The sequence below is a fragment of the Linepithema humile genome, chromosome 7 (assembly GCF_040581485.1).
Source record: "Linepithema humile isolate Giens D197 chromosome 7, Lhum_UNIL_v1.0, whole genome shotgun sequence".
Taxonomy (NCBI): domain Eukaryota; kingdom Metazoa; phylum Arthropoda; class Insecta; order Hymenoptera; family Formicidae; genus Linepithema; species Linepithema humile.
Genome location: NC_090134.1, coordinates 8,402,204 through 8,428,150, shown reverse-complemented (window position 1 = coordinate 8,428,150; position 25,947 = coordinate 8,402,204). Strand labels below are relative to the sequence as shown.

At 36.6% G+C, this 25,947-nt stretch overlaps 6 protein-coding genes across 9 annotated transcripts; 3 read left to right on the top strand and 3 right to left on the bottom strand.

The window, feature by feature from the left end:
• Positions 1-141: 141 nt before the first annotated feature.
• bc10 (BLCAP apoptosis inducing factor bc10) lies at positions 142-2,149 on the bottom strand. The gene is made up of 2 exons (XM_067359445.1): positions 1,984-2,149; positions 142-1,908 (listed from the first exon to the last, which is right to left on the bottom strand). The coding sequence occupies exon 2, from the start codon at positions 1,846-1,848 to the stop codon at positions 1,606-1,608; it is 243 nt and encodes an 80-aa protein (XP_067215546.1). The 5' UTR covers positions 1,849-1,908; positions 1,984-2,149; the 3' UTR covers positions 142-1,605.
• A 91-nt stretch (positions 2,150-2,240) lies between these two features.
• On the top strand, positions 2,241-6,241 carry LOC105675780 (DNA repair and recombination protein RAD54B-like). The gene is made up of 13 exons (XM_012373182.2): positions 2,241-2,729; positions 2,789-2,888; positions 2,960-3,052; positions 3,118-3,299; positions 3,369-3,468; positions 3,535-3,627; positions 3,706-3,835; positions 3,920-4,488; positions 4,569-5,319; positions 5,388-5,547; positions 5,628-5,754; positions 5,829-6,062; positions 6,143-6,241. The coding sequence occupies exons 1-13, from the start codon at positions 2,434-2,436 to the stop codon at positions 6,212-6,214; spliced, it is 2,907 nt and encodes a 968-aa protein (XP_012228605.1). The 5' UTR covers positions 2,241-2,433; the 3' UTR covers positions 6,215-6,241.
• Positions 6,236-8,108, bottom strand: LOC105675783 (enoyl-CoA delta isomerase 2). The gene is made up of 6 exons (XM_012373186.2): positions 7,768-8,108; positions 7,506-7,672; positions 7,315-7,435; positions 7,124-7,213; positions 6,869-7,009; positions 6,236-6,517 (listed from the first exon to the last, which is right to left on the bottom strand). The coding sequence occupies exons 1-6, from the start codon at positions 7,864-7,866 to the stop codon at positions 6,362-6,364; spliced, it is 774 nt and encodes a 257-aa protein (XP_012228609.1). The 5' UTR covers positions 7,867-8,108; the 3' UTR covers positions 6,236-6,361.
• A 135-nt stretch (positions 8,109-8,243) lies between these two features.
• Apt1 (Acyl-protein thioesterase 1) lies at positions 8,244-11,394 on the bottom strand. 2 transcript variants are annotated; one of them, XM_067359436.1, is made up of 7 exons: positions 11,190-11,393; positions 10,712-10,743; positions 10,564-10,629; positions 10,417-10,464; positions 10,087-10,333; positions 9,848-10,012; positions 8,244-9,733 (listed from the first exon to the last, which is right to left on the bottom strand). In XM_067359436.1, the coding sequence occupies exons 1-7, from the start codon at positions 11,235-11,237 to the stop codon at positions 9,686-9,688; spliced, it is 654 nt and encodes a 217-aa protein (XP_067215537.1). In that variant the 5' UTR covers positions 11,238-11,393; the 3' UTR covers positions 8,244-9,685. The 2 variants fall into 2 exon arrangements, with proteins under 2 accessions (XP_067215537.1, XP_067215536.1); XM_067359435.1 differs by having other exon boundaries at positions 8,244-10,012; positions 11,190-11,394.
• Positions 11,395-12,263: 869 nt separating this feature from the next.
• LOC105675781 (ribokinase) lies at positions 12,264-15,282 on the top strand. Of its 3 annotated transcripts, none has more exons than XM_012373185.1 (9): positions 12,264-12,473; positions 12,593-12,616; positions 12,813-12,901; positions 13,051-13,183; positions 13,351-13,477; positions 13,673-13,834; positions 14,090-14,181; positions 14,345-14,533; positions 14,968-15,282. In XM_012373185.1, the coding sequence occupies exons 3-9, from the start codon at positions 12,852-12,854 to the stop codon at positions 15,148-15,150; spliced, it is 936 nt and encodes a 311-aa protein (XP_012228608.1). In that variant the 5' UTR covers positions 12,264-12,473; positions 12,593-12,616; positions 12,813-12,851; the 3' UTR covers positions 15,151-15,282. The 3 variants fall into 3 exon arrangements, with proteins under 3 accessions (XP_012228608.1, XP_067215535.1, XP_012228607.1); XM_067359434.1 differs by having other exon boundaries at positions 12,750-12,901; XM_012373184.1 differs by having other exon boundaries at positions 12,731-12,901.
• A 154-nt stretch (positions 15,283-15,436) lies between these two features.
• Positions 15,437-20,586, top strand: LOC137001145 (uncharacterized). Its single transcript, XM_067359437.1, has one exon. The coding sequence runs from the start codon at positions 18,128-18,130 to the stop codon at positions 18,875-18,877; it is 750 nt and encodes a 249-aa protein (XP_067215538.1). The 5' UTR covers positions 15,437-18,127; the 3' UTR covers positions 18,878-20,586.
• Positions 20,587-25,947: the final 5,361 nt, after the last annotated feature.

Sequence of the window (25,947 nt, the reverse complement as noted above, 5' to 3'; positions counted from 1 at the left end):
GTAGAAGCAAAGCTTTACAAAATGATGGTATAGCAAAGTTATAATTTAGAAATGAAATTTGTTTTAATTTTATATATATAATTGTGGGTAACTTATATATCGTAATTACTTTATTACGACCAATAAATCGAGATTTTCCAATTAAAATCATCACAGATGTTTCTATATTTGTGTTTATACAACAAGAAATATAGACATTTTTGTATAATCACAAACTCTTGTCAATTCATACTTAAGTCTGACTAAATATTCCTAAAGCAGATAATTATTGCACTTCAAAGGACAAAGTTCTTTCTTTTAAGATGCTATAATACAACTTGATAATAGACGCAGGAAAATATACATAATTAACTTTGATATAAATAGCCTTAAAGATAGATATAAAAGATGACATAAATTTTAATTCAATTTTGATCAATTTTTAAGCTATTGACGATATTTTTTGGTTATCATGACTATCAATATTTACATCGATAACATTACTTATACTGAAATAGATATTACACTAATATTTATAGATAGTGAGTAAGATATAATAATAATTTATAGCACAGAACTTTTATCACTTAAATCTCTTTTTGGAATATATAAATAAAAGTAAGTATATCTTCTATCTCTGGCACCATAAAATCAGTAATGAGAAAAATATGCGTTTTACGCGAGTTTTTGTTCTATTCTAACTAGATCAAATTCGACAAATTATTTGATTTTAATCTAATTACATAACAATCACTTATCATTTTTTATGTTATTTTTGAAGCCAGTCATATAAAGCAATTAATATATCTATTTTTTTTCCGCGTATATAAATAATTCGCCTATACAAGACCTCAGGTTTAATTAACAAATAGTGACTTAAATCTCAATGAGTTTCATACATATCGTTTTAAGCGCATTGTTCATAACTAAGATGTTGAACAAAAGTACACCCATGTAATTTTTGTCTAACTTCATCATTTGTGCCTAAGGCAAGCAATTTAACAAAATAAATATAGATTTGTGTAGATACTGATGTATTTTTTCAAAGAATATTGCGTAAGGAAGAGTCTTGGATCTTTCTTAGAAAAATAATCTCTTATAATACTATTATCATAATATATAGAAGACATTGTATGGATTTTATTAAAAACTATGGACATAAATAGAAAGCTGAAAATAAGAAAAATACATCATTAGCTACAAAATCTTTCATTATTTCTATCATATCAATACGTAAGCCATATTATACACTTCTTAAAACATGTTTTACTCCTGTTAATAATTTTGAACTTAGAATCCACATACAAATTTTTATTAAATTTGTATATATCATCATATTCTTATTTAGAATTCCATATTTTAAAGCTTATATATATTATGCAAATATTCAACATGACACTACATTGTTATTTCGATCGATGTTATAGATCGATTCAAATTTTCAAATTAAACTATCGTAAATCTAAAAATTAAAGGCTATCTACAATCTGTCATCTTCACACTGTAGATAAAACAACTGTGAATGTTTAAAAAGCTAGTCTCAAGCATCCTGCTAGAAGTAAGAACAATGGAAACAAACAAATGGGAGACAATTGTCTAAAAGTCTAGAGTAAACACAGCAGGATCTTAGCCATTGTCGCATCTTACAGTGTCGCAGTTTGTACTCCATAGCAAGCAATTGCCAATGCCACTATAACATATTAGGAAGACTGCAGAGAGGAACACGAGGCTGCAGATGGTACAGGGTTTACGTTCCAGGAAGAACCCAATTAGATAAAGCGCCATGAACATGACATGGGTTTGCAGCAGTGCTGGATTCACAGGTTTCGGTATCAACAGCACCGGGATTAACCACTGTAGGCAGTACATTCTCTCTGTGGCGGTTGGAACAGCACGCGTCTCTCACGTTAAATGAATATATGAAGGAATCTTCAAAAAACAACAATAATATTAGAATGTTAATCTATAGTTGATGTGATCCTGAATATACCCATCGTTATTAACCTCATTTGGAAGCGTCGTCTCTCGCACGTAAAAATCAATTCGTCGTTATCTCGTAAATTTGAAGATACATTTTCTGTCGTCGATTGTACGATGTACCAATAATTTCGCACAATTTCGAGGCTATCCGACGACCACGGACTAAATAGTATGATAGTACGTATGACCAGTATGACGTTGCGATCATTAGGTCCTATAACAATGCTCGGCAATTTCGCGCCGCTCGTAATCCGCATGTGTGAATGACACTGATTGGCTAATATGGAAGAAAGTTTGATATTCGAAATTTTCTATCTGATAGCCAATTAGCATGGTGGACTAATGTACTTGTTCAGCAACACATGAAAAAGCGGAATAATTTTACATGCCACCATTATGTTGAATTGAATTCAGTTTCTTTAGTTCACTTCCCTCTTTCAAACGAATCAAAATTAATAGATTATTCATTTATTTATGAATCGGAATAAGCCTGTGAAAGGATTCGCGTCCCCTTTAGTCGGTCGATCGCAAACAAATGTCGAGGAAACTAAGGTATTCGTAAGTCAGGAAAAAACAATGAACAGTTCAATGAAAAAGACTCTTAGAAGTAACTTGCAGATTTTGAACTTGTTTCAAAAGGCAATTCAAGAAAATAATGAGGTCAATCATGATGTCGAAAATAATCTACCGAAAAAACGAAATATCGATTCTCTTGTTCACGAAAAAGAATCGTCTACTGTTGGTTCGTCCTTAACAGACAGGACGAAAATGTAAGTATTTTAAAAGTGTTGAAATTTATATTATAAATTGATATTAATATTTGCTATAGAATTTTCAACATTGTATATGGCAAAGTAACTTCAAAAAAACACAAAACATGGGACGGCGACGGTTTGCTGGAAGTGATTGGAAAAAATGCAGTTTTTAAGGTAATTAGTTCATTGATTATATGAATTTTTAACTCAAAGATTATTTGACATATTCTTTTATTGTGTAATAGGATATGGATGGTAATATTATGGGAAGAACTAAGATTGATCCAAGTAATGCAGTAGAAGGCTTCAGATTGATTATAGGAAATAAACAAATTGAGGTGAGAATTTACATTAATGTTTATGCAATATTAAATATAGAAAAAAATAGCAAAGTTTATTTTAGATTATAGAACAAGTATCAAAACTATCCATACCAGAGGAGCATCCCGAGGAAAGAGTAGAGAAACCATTATCTAAAAAATTAAAAATATCTACACTTTCAAATGTATCAAAGATAAAAGAAGATTCTTCAGATTATAAAAGAGAAACCTCGAGTGTTGATTCATCTCAAGCAGATACAAAAATGTAAGTATTTTGAGAGTAGATATTGAAATAGATTAAATTTTATTTAAACTGAATCAATATTTTTTATAGTGTCTTCAATGTGATGTATGGTAAAGTAACTTCAAAAAAGCACAAAACATGGGATGGTGATGGTTTGTTAGAAGTGATTGGAAAAAGTGCAACTCTTAAGGTAACTAGTTCGTTAATTATAAATTTTTAACTCAAATTATTTTAACATTCTTTTAATGTATAACAGGACTTGGATGGAAAAATTATGGGAAAAACTAGGATTGATCCGAATAATGCAGTAGCAGGTTTCAGATTTATCATAGGACAGAAACAAATTGAAGTAAGAGTTCACATTAATATTTTTTATAATGCAATGTTTTATATTATGTAAAGAAATTCGCCAAATTTAATTTTTTAGATTACAGATGAGGTATCACAAGAGCTTGTGCCAGAGAAAAATTCTAAGAAAATAATAGAGGAATCTTTGCAAAACAGATTGCAAGCCTCTACCAAACCATTTGTGCCTTTGCTATCACCTACAAAAACAGGTTCCATAAATTTGTAACAGAATAAAAAGTAGAATAATTATTGAGCATTGAAGTTATTGAACAAATTAAAAATTTATATTGAAGGATTGGTATTAAATCATGAACCTTTGGTAATGCCATACATGAATTCTTGTGCTGCGTGGATAAGTCCGGAGAATCTACAAAAGGAGCAGGAAGTCTTGGTTGACTCCTGTTTAGCAGCTAAACTTAGAGAACACCAACGTCAGGGAATTGTATTTCTTTACGAATGCGTAATGGGATTAAGAGCGTCAGATTATTTTGGTGCGATTTTGGCGGATGAAATGGGCCTCGGCAAAACCTTGCAATGTATTACATTAATTTGGACAATGCTGAAAAAGGGCCCATATGGCAAACCGATTGTGAAACGTGTGCTAATTATAACACCTAGTAGTTTGTGCAACAATTGGGACAAAGAATTCACAAAATGGTTAGGCAGTCATAGAATATCTCCGTACGTTGTGAATGGAAAAAACAAGCCTAAGGACTTTAATAAGCATCCGAGGAATTCGGTGATGATTATTAGTTATGAAATGTTCATGAAATCTCATGTGGAAATCAATGAGATCACCTTTGACTTAATTATATGTGACGAAGGCCACAAACTGAAAAATAGCGATATAAAAGCAGCGAAGGTAATCATCTATTTGACTTGTGTGTTAATTTTATCTGCAAATTGTAGATATATATAAATTTATATATTTTATTTTCGCAGCTGTTATATGAAATAAATTGCAAAAAACGGATTATTTTAACGGGTACTCCTATACAGAACGATTTGATGGAATTTTATACATTGATCGATCTTGTTAATCATGGGATTCTCGGCACTCCTGTTGAATACAAACATTATTACGAAGGTCCTATCGTCGCGTCTCAGTGTCCTCATGCGGACGACGATGTTCTCAGTTTGGGGAATGAAAGAGCCAAAGAATTGCACGAGCGCACCAAGCCTTTCATTCTGAGACGTACACAACAAGCGATAAACAAATATCTGCCGAGTAAAAATGAAATGGTTTTATTCTGCTCTTTATCCAGCGAACAACAGGAGTTGTATTCTCTTGTTACTGATGCTTGGTACAACAAGCTTTGCATACAAAATAAAAATATTATGCATTTATCCATTATTACTGCTCTCAAAAAGATTTGTAACCATCCAAATCTGTTCATAAATGACAAGGAAAATGCATTACACGACATTTTACCAAAGACAACGGCTCGAACACAGCAGGATGAAAATTTTACCAAGTATTGCGGGAAAGTCACAATTGTACAGACATTGATGAGAAATTTGAAAAAGACTGACGAGAAGTTAGTGTTGGTTTCCTATTACACACAGACACTAGATCTTCTTGAAACTGTATGTACAATGGAAAGATTAAAATTCTTGAGATTAGATGGTAGTACTTCAAGTTCAACCCGATCGAAAGTTATCGAACATTTCAACACACAAACTGATGATAGCAGTAAGTTTTATGAAAGTTATGTATTCCAAATGATAATCAGCTGTCATCGCAAAATATAATGTTTACAGGAGTCTTCTTATTAAGTGCGAAAGCCGGTGGAGTTGGTTTAAATTTACCAGGAGCATCTAGGCTTGTGCTGTTTGATTCTGATTGGAATCCAGCATCCGACGCGCAAGCTATGGCAAGAATCTGGAGAGACGGGCAGAAGAGGGATGTTTACATTTATAGGTTTGCATATGCTAATACTGTTGTAACAGTCATATGTGATCAATGAAGTTATGTTTCTGTATTTAAAATAAATTTTTTAGATTATTGACAACAGGTACGATAGAAGAAAAAATATATCAAAGACAAATCAGCAAAATCGGTTTGAGTGAGTCTGTAGTGGATTTGAATCATCTTGGGTCTCTAAAACTATCAGCTACAGAATTAAAGGTTTTTTATTAAACTAAATTTTATAATTATAAACATTGTGAACACATTTTTCATTTATTTTTCTTCATTTTTAGGATTTGTTTACGCTGACAACTGATACAGTCTCACTAACACATGATTTAATGAATTGCTCTTGTTCTGGCCAAAACAACGAACATTTGTCTACTGAAAAATTAGAAGCGAGTGATAACGAGACACGTGATTGCCAATTTACAATACAAGATAAATCGTCGGAAAAAAATTTAACTATGAATCAACTTTTAGATTGGCAACATTATAAGCAACCAATACCGCTTGACATTATGCAGGTAATAAATTGTTCAAATGTTAACAGAGTTAAAACTTCAGATTCTCTCAAAATTTTGATTTATATAAATTTATTTTACAGGGCATTATGTTAACGGAAATAAGTGCTAATATAACATTCATATTTAAAAACTCTACAACGCAACACAACTAAGGAGAAATAAAATTATATCTATTTTAAGTCAATATTTTTTATTTATGTTGAACACGTTTAGAGATATAAAAAAATTTATTTCCATATTAACAATATTAATTAATCCTCATATCAAAAAGATATAAAAATATTATTTTGGTTGTTATTTTAAAGCTTGTTTTTTCGTGACAAGAAATTAAGAAATCTTTCAATTAGATCAGGAGATTCAAACCGTTTTTTCAACTCTTTTATTTCTTCCGCATTAACTTCCAATAAAATCTGCTTATTCCATTTGCTCACTAATCGCTTAGTCGCCAATATTGACTGAAATTAATTAAATATTATATATTAAATTAATTAAATTATCATTGATTAGCAACATAAATATACTAATGATATACAGATAACTATTAAGTGAGGGATTCAGAGACAAAATAATCCAAGTCCTTTTTTTTAAATTCATGTACAAATTAGAAACAAACAAAACAGTTTTCACTGAATTATTCAAAAGTAAATGCAAATGTTTTAAGTTAAAATTAAAAGAAATTATACGTCTGTGAAAAACAGTGTACATGTTGTATACAATTAGAATAACTCCAACTTTAGAACTAATTTTCTAACAATTAATAAAGACTTGATCCATTTTTTTTCTGAACTATTAAATAAGAGTCATACCTCTGAAGAAAGTTTAGATACTTGGTTCAAATAATTCCATATTTCTTCAAGCGAATCATGATTGAAAACTTTGCTAACTAAACCATGTTGATTAGCTTCTTGAGCGCTCATTTTATAACCCAGATACAACATATCACCAGCCTAAATAAGTATTTTTATAGTGTATTATTAAAAGAATAAAATAATACTAAATGTGTTAATCTTAATAACAAATAAAATATACTTTTAAATAAAATTTTATATAAAATACAATACCTTGGTGTGTCCCAATAATCTTGGAAATGTATATGTAGAACATCCTTCAGCAACAAGTCCCAAAGAACTAAAAGGTGTTTGGAAATATGCCTACAATTGATATAATATATTCAAATAATATCAATATCACAATATATTTAAAATATTTTTTAACATTGTAACATGTAAAATATGAGTTATTGAACAAATACCTTATCTGAAGCATAAACTAAATCAAAAATTCCCAATATTGTGGATGCTATTCCTATTGCTGGTCCATTTACAACAGCTACTAAAAGCTTTGGATACAAAATTAAAGCATCAATGAATTCTCTGTAAGATTTTTGAATTTTGGTATTTAGAAATAAAAATCTTTAGTGCAGTACATTCTTCTAATACTTACTTGACTATTTTATTTCCATCTTCAATAGCAGTAGGAGAAATTAATGACGCACTAGCGCTTAAATCATTACCGCTACTAAAAAAATCTCCCATTGCTGTCAATGCAAATATCACCACTTTCTCATTTTTGGCAGATTCGTTTAAAAGTATCGTCAATTCCTCATACATCTGAGTAAAGCAGATAAGAAATTAATAAATGATAATTCACATTATATTTTAATTATTTTATTTTAAACGATAAAATATCCCGTGTATCTATTTACCGGGCCCGAAATTGCATTTTTCTTAGCAGGCTTATTAAGCACCACTTTTTGTATTCCATTTTCCAGAGTGCTTAAGATAAATGAATTTTGTTGTGTCATGTTAAACACTGTATTTAGATTCACTAAACTTTTAACCTCGTTCTTACTCGCATTTAAGCCAGCAACTTACTGCTTGCAGCAATTATTTTTGACTTATCACCATTGAGCTGTATAAAAATACGTTATACAATTTATTTTGCAATTACTGAGTCTTCTGCAAAATTATCCATCCAAAGGTTGTTCAATCACACTTGATTATAACCGAGACACTGTGACGTCACCATATATATCTTTTTTTTCGTCTTATCATGGTGCGTACATATGTAGATATCGTACTTAATTTATGATCGCAATCTCCATATATCAAACTTTATTTGTTATCATTTGTTATCACTAATTTGATTATAAAGTCTAATGAATGAAACCATTGGGGAAAAAATTGTTTATATGTTTTATTTATACAGAATGAACGTTGAATAACTTACAAGCTAAGGTTCTGTTTATCGCTAGCTGTAGTGTATTCATAGGGAAAGCCCATGAAAAATATTTCGAGCTTATTGTTCTTCGTTTACTTATTATTTGTCTACTGGATAGTGTGTTAGTACCAATAATAAAATCAGCCAAGTGTCATATAATTATATACATTAGCGTAATTACAATATATTAATACCATGTCTACTATATCTATTATGAGTATGTATCACAGGATTTCCCAAACTTAAGATAGATAAGTAGCTTTTCTAACAATTTTCTAACAATTATTTTTCAAAGAGTGCCTTGTCACAGGTTTCTTTTTTTTTGCGACTTCGCAAAATAACAGAAATGTAGGTAAAAGAGTGCAATTCTTTACGCTTGCATTCTAAGGAAGCTTAAGCAATCCACAATTTTTCCAAAGGATCCATACCGCGCAAATCGCGCCGTACAGTTTAGGAAATCCTGATCTAGATTTGGCAGAACGAATCTGCCAAAAAATTATGTTAGTTATAAATGATAGTCTGGTTTTTGACAATACAATGCGTAATCACAGATTACATGGCCATTCGCTGTCTTCTAGACAATACTCGCTACAAAAGTTATTCATTAGAAGCAGCTATTTTGCATTGCGTTTTGGACGTTGGCCCGCGTGAAATTTAAATGCAAATATTTGTAACTGCCCAAATACGTGAATTATGTAAGAGTTGTGGACGTGTTTATATTTAAATCATATTCACTCGAACATAATATCGGCGGTGTAAAAGGATGGAAGTTCAATAGAAGAATTGAGGAAAAAAGAAATTCGTCTAGTATTTTTTTAAATATTAACGCAAAAATCACATGTATATTTATTAGTCCGTTTTCGCAAACTGAAAAAATGAATAAAACATTAACCATTTTCTTATTAACTTTTTACTTTTACATAATGTATCACCAGATCAGTGTGGAATCTTACAAATATATTATTTATACTGGTACATATATGTATCAGTAAAAATAAATAAATATATATATATTTTTTTTCATGTATGTATATAGATATTATATAAAAAAAAACAAGAAATGCCAATAAATGTTACATAGTAAAAGAGTTACGAACCAGACGAATTAATTTGTACTAACGCTACATGGATCCTTTGGCAGAATTAAAATATTAAAGTTCAAATGTATACGAGTACAAATTATCAATATTGTAAATAAATATATTCTTGTAGAAAGCGTATTTTTTTGCCTATTTAGCACTGCATCTTTCATCCCGGAAGATTTTTAACGATTTTCTAAGTCTTTTAAGTTCATATAACTCACTAAAATTAAATAATCGCAAAACTGGAATCATCTCAATATAATGTACAATTAGATATTCGAATTAGCCATTAAAATATCGATACATATTTAATTCAATCTATTACGGCTTCAGAACTTTTTCGATGAACTTCTTCATATCGCGCATTTCCTGTGGAAATAATAAATTATAAAATAAAAAAAAATATATTAAAAAAAAAAAAAAAAAATAATTTCTTTGAATGTAAGATTTAATAAATAATTCTTTTCGATTGAATTTTCTTACCTCTTCAGAAGATGTATGCATCATTCCCCTGTAAGTTTTGAATTCTGTCTGTGTCATAAATTGTTTCAGGAGAGATGCTGTCATTTGACCCCATCTGTATGGCACAATCGGATCGCAGTCGCCGTGACATTGTAATAGTGGAGTGTTCCTATTACCTATTGCTTCCTGAAAACAATTTAATATTATGTAATATAACAATTTTGTAAATATGTAACACCATGCAACATGAATATACTTACTGCTGGAAACTTTTGATGTAAAGGAAGCCACGAGGATAGGGCTATGATACCAGCTAAGGGTTCTGGGAATGTAAGGGCGCTAAACATGGCTAGTGCTCCACCTTGACTAAATCCCCCAAGAACAATGCGTTTAGTAGGTATTCCAGCGGCAACTTCCTCCGCTATTAACGAATGGACCATTTCAGCGGCTTTACGTATACCGTCTTCATCTTCAGGACCACTGGAGTCCAAAGACCGTAGATCAAACCTAAATTCACAGAATCTATCAGTAACTGTGTAAATACTAACTTAATAATTATTTTATAAATACAGAATACAATATAAACTTACCAAGAAGGCATTCTGAACCCTGCATTAAGTGTCACTGGCATTGTGGGCCTGAAACAATTAAAGATTCGTACATTAAAATAATTATGACTACATTAACTTATGATTTACATTTTCTTAGAGTATTAAAATATATTAACAATTACATACGCAGTAGGACAAATAACTTTGACATGAGGGGATCGTACAGCAGCCATGGAACTAGCCCAGCCATGCCTAAAAATGTATCTCAAGTGTTGACAAAATCATACATCATATTAATATGTTGAAAATTGCACTTGTATAAATGGGAACTCACCCTGTATCACCTAATCCATGGAAAAATATTAACTGAAACATAAATAGTTCTCAGTACAAAATAAGATATGCATTAATCGCATTCAAAAATATTTTTAAAATGTTATTTAAGATTTTTTAAATCCCTGTTTTAAAACAAGTTTTTGACAAGCATACATTATTGAAAATAAGATCAACATTGAATACAGAATAAAGTAGAAAACTGATAGTTTTATTATAGATTCTTGCTATAATAATTGCAATATTTTACAGACATGTAGTTATGACTAAAAAGTCGAATAATCATGCAGAGAATAAAACAAGTGTAGATATTGAAAACTAGAACGATGGCCAGTGAGGCAATGCAAGACAATCACACAAAAGAAAAGTCGCAACAAGAGTAATTATATCACGAGAGTAATTCAGTTATCAATTACAATGATCACCAAGAGATATAACCAAAAAGGCAAATGCTACCTAAAAGACGATGGCATATTTACCGTTGCTGTGTGCTTAGTCGTGGCTGAAATTACGACCGGGCTCGTCATGTTTTGTCGCTTTTTTGGACGGCCTGGAACAAGTTCAGTCAATTTTATAACAATTCCGTAAAAATCGTAAATATAGAATGGCGGAAGAGAGACGTGATTCCACTTCGCTCTACATCGAGTTTACCATATCAAGGGTGGGGGGGGGGGGGCAGCGGAGGGGCGGAAGTTTTACGCGCATCCGCGTAAATATTCAATTACAATTTACAATTTTACGTCATTAAATTAACCTTCACGATTATCCTTGACATAATCACCATTGATGTAAATTAAGAATTAAAATTCGTCGATTTGTAACTTATAATATAATTTACGTAGTATAAACGTATGAGAATAAATGAGAATAAATTTTTCTGAAATTTTTATAGAAATGAGATTTAGCTTACTTGGTACAAATCTAAATAGCAAATTGCCCATAGCTATTTTAACGATTTCGCGATATTTATTGTTTCTTAATTAGTTTCGTGGAAATTTTTATCTTTCTATTACTTGCGAGTAATGCACTAATTTAATACTTGCCTGAAAAGCAATTAATATTAATTTATATTAATGCTTATGGGCAAAATTATCTGTACACATATTAGTTTGAAAGCAGTCTTTTATCGAAATTGAAAGTTTCGATTTAAATGATCTATAAAAGCCAGTTCAGACGGATTTGGATAAAGACATAAATGTCTGCATAGAAAAAAGATCAATTACATCTAATGAGAATGTGCAAAGAATGTGTATATTAAATAAATTCTTTGTATCAATTAATTGTTGTTTTTTTTTTGTTTTATGTTTATGCGGCTACGCAAACAGACCTTAATTATTCACTAGGAACACAACACCAATAGGATCGAACAACATACTAAATTACACACGTAGTCACATCTCGTGGTCACATCTAGTGTCTTCATAATGTATGACGATGTAAAATATATTTAAACATGTTTTTCAGTGCATTTTTTCAGTGGGGAATTTTGTCTTCTGCAAAATTTTTATAGTGATCGTCAAATAAATCCTCCTTTATTAGTGCAAGATGTAAAGATTCGATAGACTGAGGCTGCGGTCCACTTGACGCTACAAATACTTCGAAACGTCCTTTTTCTCCTTCCTTTTGATGAAGAGAGAAGGAGAGAAAGGACACTTCGAAGCATTTGTAACGTCAAGTAGACCACAGCCTTAGTTATCTATAACCTCATTTTAATAAATGTAAAAAAATAACCTGTTCCCGAGGAAAACATTGTAGTAAATAACGTATGTTTTTTTTACCACAAATAGAAGTGATTTGAATTAATTTATATATTTGTAGAATTCCTCTTGTTTTGATTGATGTATTTTTGTCATCATTATAATGTTCACATTTATATTTATAGGGTAGACATTGGGTTATACGAATGGTGAGCAAAGAAATTGTTTTTATAAATGATAACAGTTGTGTGAATTCATTGGTCTGTTAGATGATAAAGAACGCGGGTTATCTGTTTTATGTACATTTTGATACTTGCAATCAGTTGCTGTAATCCTGTACAGAAATAGTCACACTGTTGTAACACATTTGCAAATGTCTGGTTAATGTGGTCTGGAATTTATTAGCAGATACAGAGAAAAACTGTGTAAAAAAAACAGTGTAATATGACACAAAAAATAGTTGTTGTTGGTTCGTGTATGATTGATTTTACTTGGTGAGTAAAGCTAAAGCTTCTTGTACATGATAGAAGTTGATATTGCTTTATAGATGATTAACAGCATATCTACTGATCACACTGATTGTAATGCAGTTTTAATCAATATAGATTTTATGTATCATTCTTTGAATGTTGTTACTTTTTAGTTTCTCTCCACGATTGCCTAAACCTGGCGAAACAATAATTGGAACTAAATTTGAAAAGAAATATGGTGGCAAAGGTGCCAATCAATGTGTGGCATCTGCTAAACTTGGTGGATCTACAGCACTTGTTGCCTCAGTATGCATTTATCTTTTAAGCAAACAATCTAACTTATTGATTTTGTATCTAATTTGACTTTTTCAACATATTTCTTATTCAGTAATATTCATGTGGTTTTTTTAATCAGTTATGATCACATTGTTGCATTTTGTGGAGTATGTAATATTACGATTTTTTTATCATAGTTAGGTTGCGACACATTTGCACAAGAGTACTTAGAAATTTTAAAGAAGGAAAATGTAGATACATCTCATGTCAAGATACAAAAAGATAAGCATAGCGGTATTGCTCACATTACTGTCGCTGAGGATGGTACGTTCTTATATCCTTAAGTTTTTTAAATTCCTTCAGAATGTTTTGAAATTACAATTATGGAAAAATGTTTAGTAGTTTTAATTCATAAACAAATGAACGATAGAGCCATTAACATTGAATTTCTCGTTAAAATGATTTTGGCATTTTCGTTCCTGCGAAATAATCTCGGTGCTTTTCGAATAACATTCACAGGACAGAACACTATCGTTATCGTGTTAGGCGCAAATGAATCGTTGAACCGGGAACACGTGGATTCCGCTGTTGATGTGATCAAAGGTGCGAGCGTTTTGTTATGCCAGTTCGAGACTCCGCTGGAAACTACGCTGCATGCGTTAAGATTACATCAAGGCCATGGTTTTTTTCTTAATTTTATATTTTTATAAATAGTAATATTCATATCTCAGAGTCAAACCATCGTAAGCTCTAAAAAATAGATAATTACAAAGTACTGCTGAATAGAATTATTAAAACTTGTTATATATAAAGTGCATCACATTGTGCACACGACTTTCCGCTTCCTGTAGAAACTAGACATCATTTAACTGCAGCTTGCGATATCACGCGACTCTGAGCTGTACATATATTTTTACATAAAGCGTAATGCGATAGGGCTATCAATTGTCAACGGGGCGCCCGCAGTGGAAAATCTAGATCCGGAGATCCTAAAATTGTGCGACATTTTCTGCGTTAATGAAACGGAGGTATGTGGACAATTAGTATCTCCGACGAGATAACGAGAACACGAGATTTTTTTTTCCCCCTTCCGGAACACCCGGTATACGGAGATTGAAGCTAACGACGCGCGTAAGAATTAATTGAATATAATGTTTGACGCACAAAGGACACACCACTACGCTTTTGTAGGCGGAAATTATGACGGGCATTCAACCGGTAGAGTTATCAAATGTACAACAAGTTGCGGACAAGCTCCTGGCTAAGGGATGCAACGCGATTATCCTTACTCTTGGGCCCCTGGGGGCTGTGTACGCGTCGAAAGCAAACAGAAATGTGATGCTGATTCCCGCTACCGAGGTCCAGCCAGTGGATACCACTGTACGTATTGCATATAAGAAGTAAGAACTGCCACAGTCGCGGATTTCCCGACGAATTAAAAATTAATCTCTGTTCAACAAAGCTATAGAAATCATCTTTTCAAGGAACATTTCCAAGTATAAAAGAACTTAATGTTTAAAAACGTTTTACGATATTTTATGTATATTTTTGTTAAGTAACATCGCGTAACTTTCTATTCTTCTATTTGTGCAACTCGCACTTCCTACTTGTAAACTGTTAGTAGAAAATGCTGCATATTATAAAACCGCAGTTGAAACGATTAATCGTTAATGTTATTGATTGGTCCACAATCTCGTGCGAGGCCAACGGCCTGTTAATTTCCGGAATTAATTAAAGCACTGATTCACTTAGTGATTCACTCAAATGATATTCAAGCCGCCTGAGCCGTTTAAATGTAACCGTATGCGATGCAGGGTGCCGGAGATGCATTTCTGGGCGCGTTCGCATATTTCAAGGCGTATCATCCGCAACTATCGATGGACGAGTGCATCAGAAGAGCGTGCGTGGTGGCCACGCAATCTGTCCTCAAGTTCGGCACGCATGCGAGTTTCCCGACGATAAGCGATCTCCCAGCAGATTTATTCGAAGATAAATGAGAAGAGAGTAGCTGAAGTGTTTTATTTTAGAGACTTTGCATCTTGTCACATCTTAGAAATGTGCTTTATGAAATTGACTTACACTGAGAATTTACTTGTCACTAAAATAAAATAATTGATAAAAGTACTGTATATGAGTGTATATATATATATTTTTTTTTTAATCTATGTATATAAAAGATGCACACGCATATATTCCAGATCCCAAAATTTAAGATAGTTAAGAATAGCACAGCTATATTACAATACTGACATTAATGAGGCAGATTAAGTCGATGACATTAAGATATTTGGAGAACGTGTTTTTAGAAGAAAAAAATCGAATTACCCTATATACATGTCTCAGTGATTCATTAATACATATAAAAGAAATAAATTTTATTGTTAAAAACCGGTTTTTAGTCGAGATCTGCATAATTTTTTACAATATAGTCAACGAATATATCAGTTTTTTTATAGCATCAAATGGAAATGCGTGCAAAAATTCAAAAATGATTAAGCAAACAACAACAACAACATTAGCATAACATAAATATGTTGCAGAGCGAACTTTCACATCAATCTTGCAAAAAATAAGCAAAACTTGAAAAAGTTCATATTTATTCTGAAAAATTAAATTTCTAATCAGTTTTATATGTACTTTTCTTTCACTCTTTGTATGTATTATTAATATGTTGGCATTATCTGACGTTGCAACTAAATGTCAAATACGGATTGTGAAAAGAAATACCGCATCGTTATTTAATAATTTTTAATATTGAGTGAAAAGTCTGTTTTATCAAACGTTTCACTGTTTTTCGTAAAGATAAAAGATAGCAAGTATAAAATAAACCAAACAAAAAAAATTAATAAAAACAGAAACATAAATTATAAAAAAAATTAATACACAAATAAAGAAGTCGAAATGCGACAGTTTTGGAAATAACGTCAAAAGCGAGAAAATGCCTTTGACCGCAAATTATCTGTGTTACAAACCGCATTATGGAATCTAATCTGTGCCTTTACACATTACGAATGAATTAGTGTGCTCGGAGTTCCAGAGATTTTTCCACTGTATCTAAATATATCCCTGTGCACACACATGCACACAATACGCACACCTGACGAAAAAATAACGGTAATGGTATGAGTTAATAAAGGTTTCAAGCGCTTTTATGATGTGCTCCCCGACCTTCTAAAAAAGAAAGACGCGTCTGGGAAACCCGCGAGTGCCTGATGATTTTTAACTGGTTCACACAACTAAAACGGCCGTCGTGGTATTATTCGAGAGAGGGAGAGTGATGGAAGGGGCACAAACATGTTTGTTTAAATGACATTTTAAATGCTTTAGCAAGAAGGCTTTTAACTTTTTAACAGTTGTTGCGGCGATAACGGTAGCTTCACGCCGCTGTTACCGCTGTTTAAAAGTATCGTCAGTCTATTGTAAATTTTTACCGGTCTGCGAAATCTACGTTGTTAGAACAAAAAACGTATGGAATCGCGGGAAACCCGAGATTCTCGATCTGATTCTTGATTTGATATTCAATCTTCCGCACGGTGTTTCCGCGAATTGCGTCAATTTCTGGAAAGCATTGATAATCGGTAAACCGAGAATTCTTTCCCTTGAAGATAATCGTGATTTGCGTTCGCGCACATGACGACCTCAGATGCGAGCGAGCGTCAATGCGAGAAAATGTGTCGCGCGTAAACGTTAGAAGGGAAAGGCGTTGCGTCCACTTTCGTAAAATCCCTCGTGCGCGCGCTAACGCGTAATCGTCATCGTCATCGCGGTGCACGTGAGCGGACGAAAGGATAAGCCGGTATTGCCGGCTATTTCATATATCGTTGACAGAATTCCGCGAAAGCCAGGACACCCGTCCTCGCGTCTTTCCGCTATAGGTGGGCACACGGCACAAGTATATGACGTTGACTATGTCCGCGGTGGATAACGCTAAACCCACGTTTAAGGGAACAATCGGCGGCGGCGGCGGTAGCGGCGGCGGGTCCGCCGAGAGGGAACGTGCAGCTAGTGACGTCAAAGGGGAGGGCGCGTATCCTCGGCGAAGAAGAAGGAGCCGCCGCACCGTGCCACGAATGAAGAAACATCTCTTGGGATACCGAGGGGGCTGCAGAAGGTGCGGAGACCCAGAGAAGAGGGGGAAATTAGTCACTTCTTCGCGTGTACAGGCACGCGTAAGCCCCCCGTTAAAGTGGGGCAACACCACCCACGTGCCTGTTCGCGGGCAGAATAAAAAATCCTTCGGACATCAAGGAATACTCAGTTTTGAACAAACCATTAAGCGAGACGATCGGAGAACGTGAGACGAAAAAGACCGCATCGGTCCCACGATCGACGAGTCTCGACAACGCGAGAACGCGTCAACGAGAGGCGCCCGCCCGGTCAGCTGGGGATCCGAGAAGAGTCCGCGACACTCTTGGCGAATTGCGCTGGTCAGCGTCGCCCGATCGAACTTCGACTGGCGAATCATCACAAAAAATTCTACGGCATCCCGACCTGGGAGACAGCTAGTCCGTCGAAATAGTTTCAACTTACGTCACACGAACGGGAGACTCGCCGAACGGTTGGCCAAAACCTGAACATTCAGGACCAGACACCGTGCCGCATAGTATATTTGCATCTTCCAGCGTCTCGCTGTCATACCGATTCGATTTTATCGAATAGGAGAGAATCGGAGGATAATTTATTCTCGCCGGTTGCCGTTTACAAACATCGATCAACAATTTGAGAAGCCTCGATAAACTGCAATTTTTTATCGATTTCAATCGCTCGTCGCTCGGTCTCTGCGATTTTCGTTACAATTGTGTGACTAAACAGATAATTCAAAAGTGTCGCGGAGAGTCGACGACGGACAGTTGACAAATAAGAATATCCTAGTGGCTAATAAAGCGATTACATCAGCACGATAAGGACTGCCGACTTGTGCAGGTGGGGTCTGTAACTTTCGAGTGCCAGAGTTTCGAAAGCCGAATCGTCACAATGGCGGTACTCGGATTGTGCCTGTCTGTTCTTTTCGTCTCTGTCATCGTCAGCACACCGATCGTTCACGGGCAGTCGCTGAGGCGACATCACGGCCATCATTCTCATCCGAACTATTACGATTTTGAGGAATCGGTGTCGCGGGATCTGTCGGGACGCCTTGAAAACGATTTGGTGTACGGTGATTCCTACAGACGGAAGTCGGACAGCCACGGATATCCCCGGTTTCTAAATCGTCTGAGGAATTACGAACCGTTGCGACGACAGAATGATCTGCGCAGGTACGACGACAACGGTCACGAGGCGTCTTCCACGCGACTTTTCGCCAGGAGGAAGCGTCACAATAAACACAACGTGAACACCAACTACAAGGTGCCGACCGATGAGATCAAGAGGGACATGATAGAGGACCAGATAAGGAATCACGAGAACGCGCGCGGTCTGCACGAGGTCTCCTACGAGGTGGAGGTGAGGAAGGCGCAGAACAGCACGACCTGCAGCTACACCGTGGAGTATATACCGATACCCGCCAACCGTCGCACCCGAGTGCCCAAGAATCTCCAACACGTGCGGTGCAATCACGCCGGCAGGAGCTGCCAGGGCGCCGACCATTACCGCTGCATACAGACGTACAGTAACATCGAGGTGTCCTACGGCGACGGTTACAGGGAGACGATAAAGATCTACGTGGGCTGCGTGTGCGCCGACTACGTGTTGCTGAAAGAATCGCCCTGGCCCATCGACAATTGACGAGGACTCGGCAATATCTCGAATGACAACTCGCTTCGGTGATGACGATCTTCGCAATCGACGGCGCAAATCGCGGATATACATTTTGGGTGTTCTCGAAGAAGAGATCTTTCGCGCTGAAGACGACGCTCGAACTGTTACGTGAAACGCGTTGTTGTTGTCGTTAGAGAGACGACGAATGGTGTCTTTCAATTTTTCTTTCTTTGATATAAGATTTTTACATAAGAACTCGTTTAAATATTGAGTGACAATGTCTAATGACGCGCGAATACTGAGAACTTAACAGATTTACTCAAACGTTAGACAGGATTGTGGTATAATTATTAGTGCGTATAATCCCGTCTAATAGGAATAAGAAATTATTACCGCATACATTAGATATTTATAGATCTTCTCGGCCGTGTTGTTGCCAAACAATGTGATAAAAAAACATGTACTCGATCGCGACTGGTAATGTTCGATTCCAGTCGCACGTGTTTGAATGCAATTATCATCATATTTATTACGCGTGCTATGCAAATAGATAATAATCACATGAGTGAATCAGACGAGTATCTGCGATTGACGCACGTTATCTATTTATTGCATACATATCATTTCATCTATTTATTGTCGCTTGCATCTATTTATTTTGTCATCTATTTATTTATTTATCTGTCGACGTATTGTTAATTTTTAATTAATTGTACAAGCTGGTATAAAGTTTCTTCGCGACTTACCGCAAGTGATAGAATCTGTTTCGCGCTGAAAACAAGGAGAAACAAACAATCTCTCGCTCTCTCCCGCGATAAGTCCGAGTGACGGAAAACGTGTAATTGTCGAAATTTGCATATGGTAATTGGCAAATAATGCGACCTCCATGTTCATGGTTTATCGATCCGATTATAATATGCATGGAGCATTGTAATTTTTTAAGCAATCTTAGATAATTCCTACCGTTTTCGCTATGTATGTAAGATACATAGTATATAGGACGTATATAAGAAATGAGCAGTATTAATCTAAAATACCGATAAATGCAGTAGCAACTATAAAATTGTAATTCTATATTCTGCATATTTTTTTACTTCTATAAGGATTTGTACAGCTGCGATTTGACAGAAAGCAATCAGTATTAAAATAAAATAGTAAATCTCTAATTTTTCATTTCTTGTGCTTCCGCATCAAAATTCCTTGCAAATCATAATTCTTCAATTCCACAAAATCAGAAAGACAACGCAAGAATCACACGAATTACATATATTTTACACGAAATTATTTGAAACACTGCGTGCTTCTAGAATCCATTAATCCATGCAATTTTGAAATCAAATCTCTTGACGACAAAAAAAAAAAAAAAAAAAAAAAAAGAAAGAAATATTTGTCTCCTAGTATCACGTAGCGTCTCGTAACCGAAAGTTTCAAATTCCACGATTGTGACAAATTCCTGGACGAGCCGCAACGATCGATCCGATTATTTTCGTAAAAAATGATAAAATTTAAGTCAAGATTCGCCGTATTTTCCACGAAAAGGCGTCCCGCCAGCGGCCGCTGTCGTGGCAGCAGGAAGCTAAGTAGAGACGGCCGGTCTGTGACGAATACATACGTCCCTCCTGCCGAAGAGAAATCCTCGATATTGCTCCATACCCGGCAACTCTGACGTATGTCGGACGGTGTCGTTGCACGGTGATTCACAGAGAATTCCTCGTATACGCGCGTCTTCCGACGGGGGACTTCCCGGAGAAATCTCCGGGCCGTGTGAGATCGGGGCCCCTGCGGCCTGCCGGAGACGGCTAGTGGCATTGGTAACCGGTGTCGCAACATAATCATCGCCGCATAGCATCGGATGCGCGAGAAATGAGAAATGAGAAATAAGAAGAGCGCGGAGGGCCAAGGGAGAGGAGAGCCCTGTCCGCGACGGGAGCGGGCAGGAAGGGGCAGGTTGGTAACGGAAGACGCGCGATTTGAGATATTGCAAAAATTTCCGATGTGTCATCGCGTGGAAATGCTAAATTTTAACAGAAGTCTCGCGTCTCTCTTCATCTCTTTCGCTTTCTCCCTCTCACTTCCCTCGGCAGCCGGCTGACGTTTGCGCGAAGGTATCGCGACGACGGTGGGAAAAAGGTAAAACCGCAAAGCGGCGAAATATAGCGCTGGCGCCCGAGAGAAAGATAAATGAATATACGCGACTTTAACCCAAGCGCGCGCGCGCGCGCGCGCATAGTGTTCTACATGTAACAAATAAAACTACAGGTGAACATGATGTTCTTCCTTAGTTTTTTTTTTTTTTGCTTTTGAGTTGATGTCTAAGCAAGAAATTATACATCGCTATTAGATTTGTACGTAGAATTATAAATTGAATCTCGGCGATTCAAGTTACAACTTTCTTCGAATGTGTTGGTGGAAATACGCGCGCAGTGCAGAGTTCGCGAGTTTGTCTAAGGTGCCGTTAACCCTTGGCAACCTGTTATTCGGCGTCTAGTATCGTCTCGCGTGCTAGATGTAAGAGTACCCGAAATTAATCATCATTATCAACATTATAATTTTAGTTTCCTGCGCGCGCGCACGTATGACGTTTGTAATTACGTGGACTGCGCTCTTGTAATTTCGTTATTATGCAGAAACAATTCTGCAAAAGTAGTCGAACTGCAACGAATTTTTAGAATTCTATTTTCTGATCATCTAAATCGCAATTAATTTAATCGTGGTCTTAAAATTTTTCAATAATTGCGTAAGCATGTAAAAAAAAAAAAAATTTTTATAGCCACGCGCGACACGGTGAACGCAGTTTTATTGACAAGGATATATTTACAGGAATATATTTACGTGTACTTCAAGTATAACGATCGGCTTACGAGGACGGCACAGCCGACGGTACATTTTACACTTTAGCAAGATAATGAAGTGTAATCCTATATTTTCTTCGCAAGAATAGGAACGGTTTTTTGCGAGCTTTTTGCGCAAGTGAACTTTTCCAACGGTGTAAGCAGTTAACAATGGCCGGTCTCGTTTTCTTTTTTCTCGCTCAAATTAATGAGCGGAGAAATATCAAGTTTTCGACAAATCTCCGATTTTAATATAAAAATATCGTGACACGCGCGGAGTCCGTCGAGACGGGCCGTCTGCAAGACTCGTCGTATTTACAATTCACATGAGAAAAAAGGATGCTCTATCGAAAGTGACATTATTTACGATAAAGTTCTTCGGAAGGCAGAACAGGTCCGCACTCGTCCCGAGATAATTTTGGCGTTCTATTTTTGTTCCAGACGCTTTAAAAGAGCTAATTTTAATATTAAATATATAATACGCGCATCACACGCCGTCGGAAACTAATAAAAAAACATTTTATGCTAACGTTTTTGTGCGTTTCGCGCGATACCGGGCGAGCGCTAAGCGTGAGGTCCGAATTGGCATAATGTAATTTTAATACTTCTGCTTATAATCGGAATTTTGGGTGCCTTGAAAAGGCAGTGCAGCCGGTTTAACGGGCGAGTCGCATTATACGGGGACGACACTTCGGTGATCAGTGTGGCCCCTGCACCAGCAGCCGTCAAAGTCACTACACGTCCACTGACATTTGCGTGGAACGGATTGCGTGGAGCAGGTGATAAGGTATGCCGAGGGATGCCCCGGCTAGGCATACCGCAGTCTCTGATTTGCATGCTAAAGTCACTGCGAAGGCCGCCGCAGTTCAAGTCGTAGAAAAGTATTACACATCGCAAATAGTTTTGCAGGTGATAACAAAAAGCTACTGAGATGTGACTCACTAATGATGAGCATCGAATGTCTCACTGGAGTAAACACGTCACTTATGGACATTTATCATAAAATCTAAAGTAAAGAAAGATCTGTTTCTTGCTGATGCGCAAACAATAAATTCAAATTAGCGATTATTGTACGACGAACTTTAGAAAGAATTATTTGCTTGTCGAAAGAAATTAATAATTTAAAAATCATAGATGATGAAGATGATGTAATTAAGATGAGAGGAATTATAGAAATAATTTCTCGTCAACAAGCACATAATTTATGTTGTATAATTTGTCGTTTCTTGTTAAAGTATATGAATGTATAAACATATTTTCGAGAATCAAATCTTTTATTTATCTTCTTGTGTGTTCAAATATATTCATGAGTGAATTCCCTGCAAAGTCACATATAATCATGATTGTAAATTCCCTGCAAAGTCACAATAATTTTGCAGCGACGACACTTGACCCCGTGAAATTATCTAAAAACAATTTTGTTTGCATACAGAGTGTCTCAGAATAATACGACAATGCTCGTAAGCAAGTAGAGAAGAGAGAGTAAGCCGAATAGAAAAGTTCTTTACCGTTTTGCAATTTTCGTAATAATTATGGAGAAATTACAAAAGATTGAATTAAGCGAATAAGCGTGCGTTTCGCGCGATTAGATGTATGCTTTAAGTGTGCCAGCTACGAGTGTCGCATAACAACAAAAAATAGAGCTTCTACCTGCTCGCTGCTCGCATGTGCTACTTTTGTCTTCGCCAACCTACTAAATTTTTCGTTGACATGCGATACTCGCTACTAGTACGCTTAGAGCGTACATCTTAAAGTCTAGTCGTTCATTCGCTTAATTTAATTTTTTTAAATTACTTTCTCCATGATTATTGCGAAAATTGCAAAACGATAAAGGACTTTTCGGTTCGGTTTACTCTTCTCTACTCGCTCACGAGTAGTTGTCATGGTTATTCTGAGACACCCTATGTAATAGCTAAATTTGCTTTAAGTAAATTTTTATTTAATTTTTTTTTATTTTAACCAAAATAAATTTGTCGCAACATCTTGCTTAATCTCGTAGCGCGCAAATAAGGAAGACAAGAAATGCCGCGCGTACTTTCGTGTCGTTTTTAATTTCCTTACAAATACATGTATTCTTTCGGGCGTTTGGACGGAACGGTGTTTTTGATATTAATTCTTTAGCCGACGTTACACATGTCGCCTAGTTTACAACAGCACGTCCGGTGGTAGGATTTAATTTCGCATTTTTTGTTATTGCTCGCAAAGCAAAAGTAACATTCTCTTTTTTAGTCTTGCAGTTTTTCTTTCTATTTTTGATCGCTTCTCTCGATTCAAGATTAAAGTTGCGATTCCATTTGCTAATACAAAATAAAACGCCATGTTTGACGTCAAACGATTCAATTTACGATAACTTTCGCGGTGCTTATCGGTATTATACAAATTTAAAACGGCACATAATGTAAAAATATACAGTTGTCGTCAACAACAGAGAAATTCAAACGAGTCCAAGCCCAATTAGATCGCAAGCCAAAGGTATCGACTGACGTCAAGAAACCGAAATTTAAACCGCATAAGTTCGGCTAGTTTTGAAATCAGGATAAGGTGTGTGCGCGCGTAGGATGCGCCATAAGATATCGCGAAATTATGGTTGTTGTCAAATATAAAGACCACAAACCGCTAGAAAAAAAGTCAGGCAGGGAAATCGGAAACTGATAAAAGGGTTTACAATATATTCTCGGATGGATCTCTCTCTTTAAAGACAAATCTTAGCGATTACTTTACTGTCGATTACGTGTAAAATATGGAACTTTAAGTAAATTAAAATCCTGAAAAATCCGGTATCGAAAGAAGAATTATAGATTAAAACTTTACTCGAAAAAATAAATGATACAAGATTTCAAGACTTTATCTTAGCCGTTTTAAATTTAAACGCCCGAAAGTTCTCTTCCTCAAGCTCAAACATCTGTAGGGTCTGTACGCCGATGATTCGAGAATTGCGGCATCGCGCCGATAACGCGGATCATCGATAAATCGTTGGAACAAGCCGCCGGCCGGGCGACATGAGCGGACACGGACCCGCGATTCCAGAATTCTTTTTTTTTTCAAGCAACGATACGGCTACGAGGGACAGAGGGTCGCGACCCAGGCAAAGCTCAGTAGGACGTAATCGGCTGAAGGGATTTCGTATTTATCGTATACACACACACACACACACGCACACATACATGCAAACCCCCCTCGCTCGCAAGCGCGCGTATTTCGTTGCTGCACGAAAGTTCACGGGATGCACAGGACGTATGCGTGCGCCTCTGTCTATACGTGTCTGCGTGTATATGTGAAAGAAAACCCGGCGCGCGGAAAGCGGAGAGAGAGACAGAGAGAGCGGGAGAGTGAGGGTGGTACGTATTTCGAAGACTATCAATCATTGGTAACCTGTAAAGGATCTAATTATCCTGGAGCTGACTGGGCTCCGTTCGCTGCACCCACCGCTCGTCTTGTCCACCCCCGTTGGTGGTAGCGCCATCACCCTCCAGCCCCCCCGGCGCCCGTCTCCCCGAGCCCTCCGCGCCCCTTTCGGGAGAGGGCCCCCTTTTTCGCTCTAGCAACCACCCTTTTTCACAGGAGAGCAAGGCGGACGAAGACAGAGCGGCGGCGAAGGTGGAAGCGGGGAGGAGATGGAAAGGGAACTGGCGCGGGGGGTGGACGGAAGGGTGGAATTAGAGAGAGAAGGATCGTAACCGAGGGAATATGCGAGAGAGCAAAGAGTGAGGCTCCCGCCTCGCGGAAAAAGGGAGAGAGAGAAAGAGAGGAACGAAAGAGAGAGGCGGCGGGTGTCGGTGCGCCGCCTTTTTTTCGTACATGCCAGCCCCGTGTCTGCCGGCGTGCGTGTATGTGTGGGCGTATAGGCGTGTGTTTGTGCGTGCGTGTGGGGCAGGTGTATAATAGTGAGTGCGGGTAGTTGGTTAGGTGGCCCGGTCGATATATCAGGGCTCCGCTGCAGCTGTCTGTCAGGCTCGCGAACTCAGCGCTAGACGACGGGCTCGGGGTCTAGAGAAAAAAGCGACCGGCTCTTTCCTCTCTCTTTCGCTACCTCCTTCTCTCTCCCTTTCTCACCCTCTCTCCGTCCTACGTTCTCGTCCTCGACCCTTCCCTCACTGGGCCTCTCTCCTTCTCTCTCTCCTTCTCTACCCCTTTTTTTTCCTTCCTCTCTCGCCCTTCGTCTCTCTTGCTCTTTTCCCTCTCTTTCGCTGCTTCTGGGTAATTTTTCATCGTTGCAGCGGACGACAGAAGCGCCGCGACGGCGGAGGCGGCGGCGTTGCCGCGGAT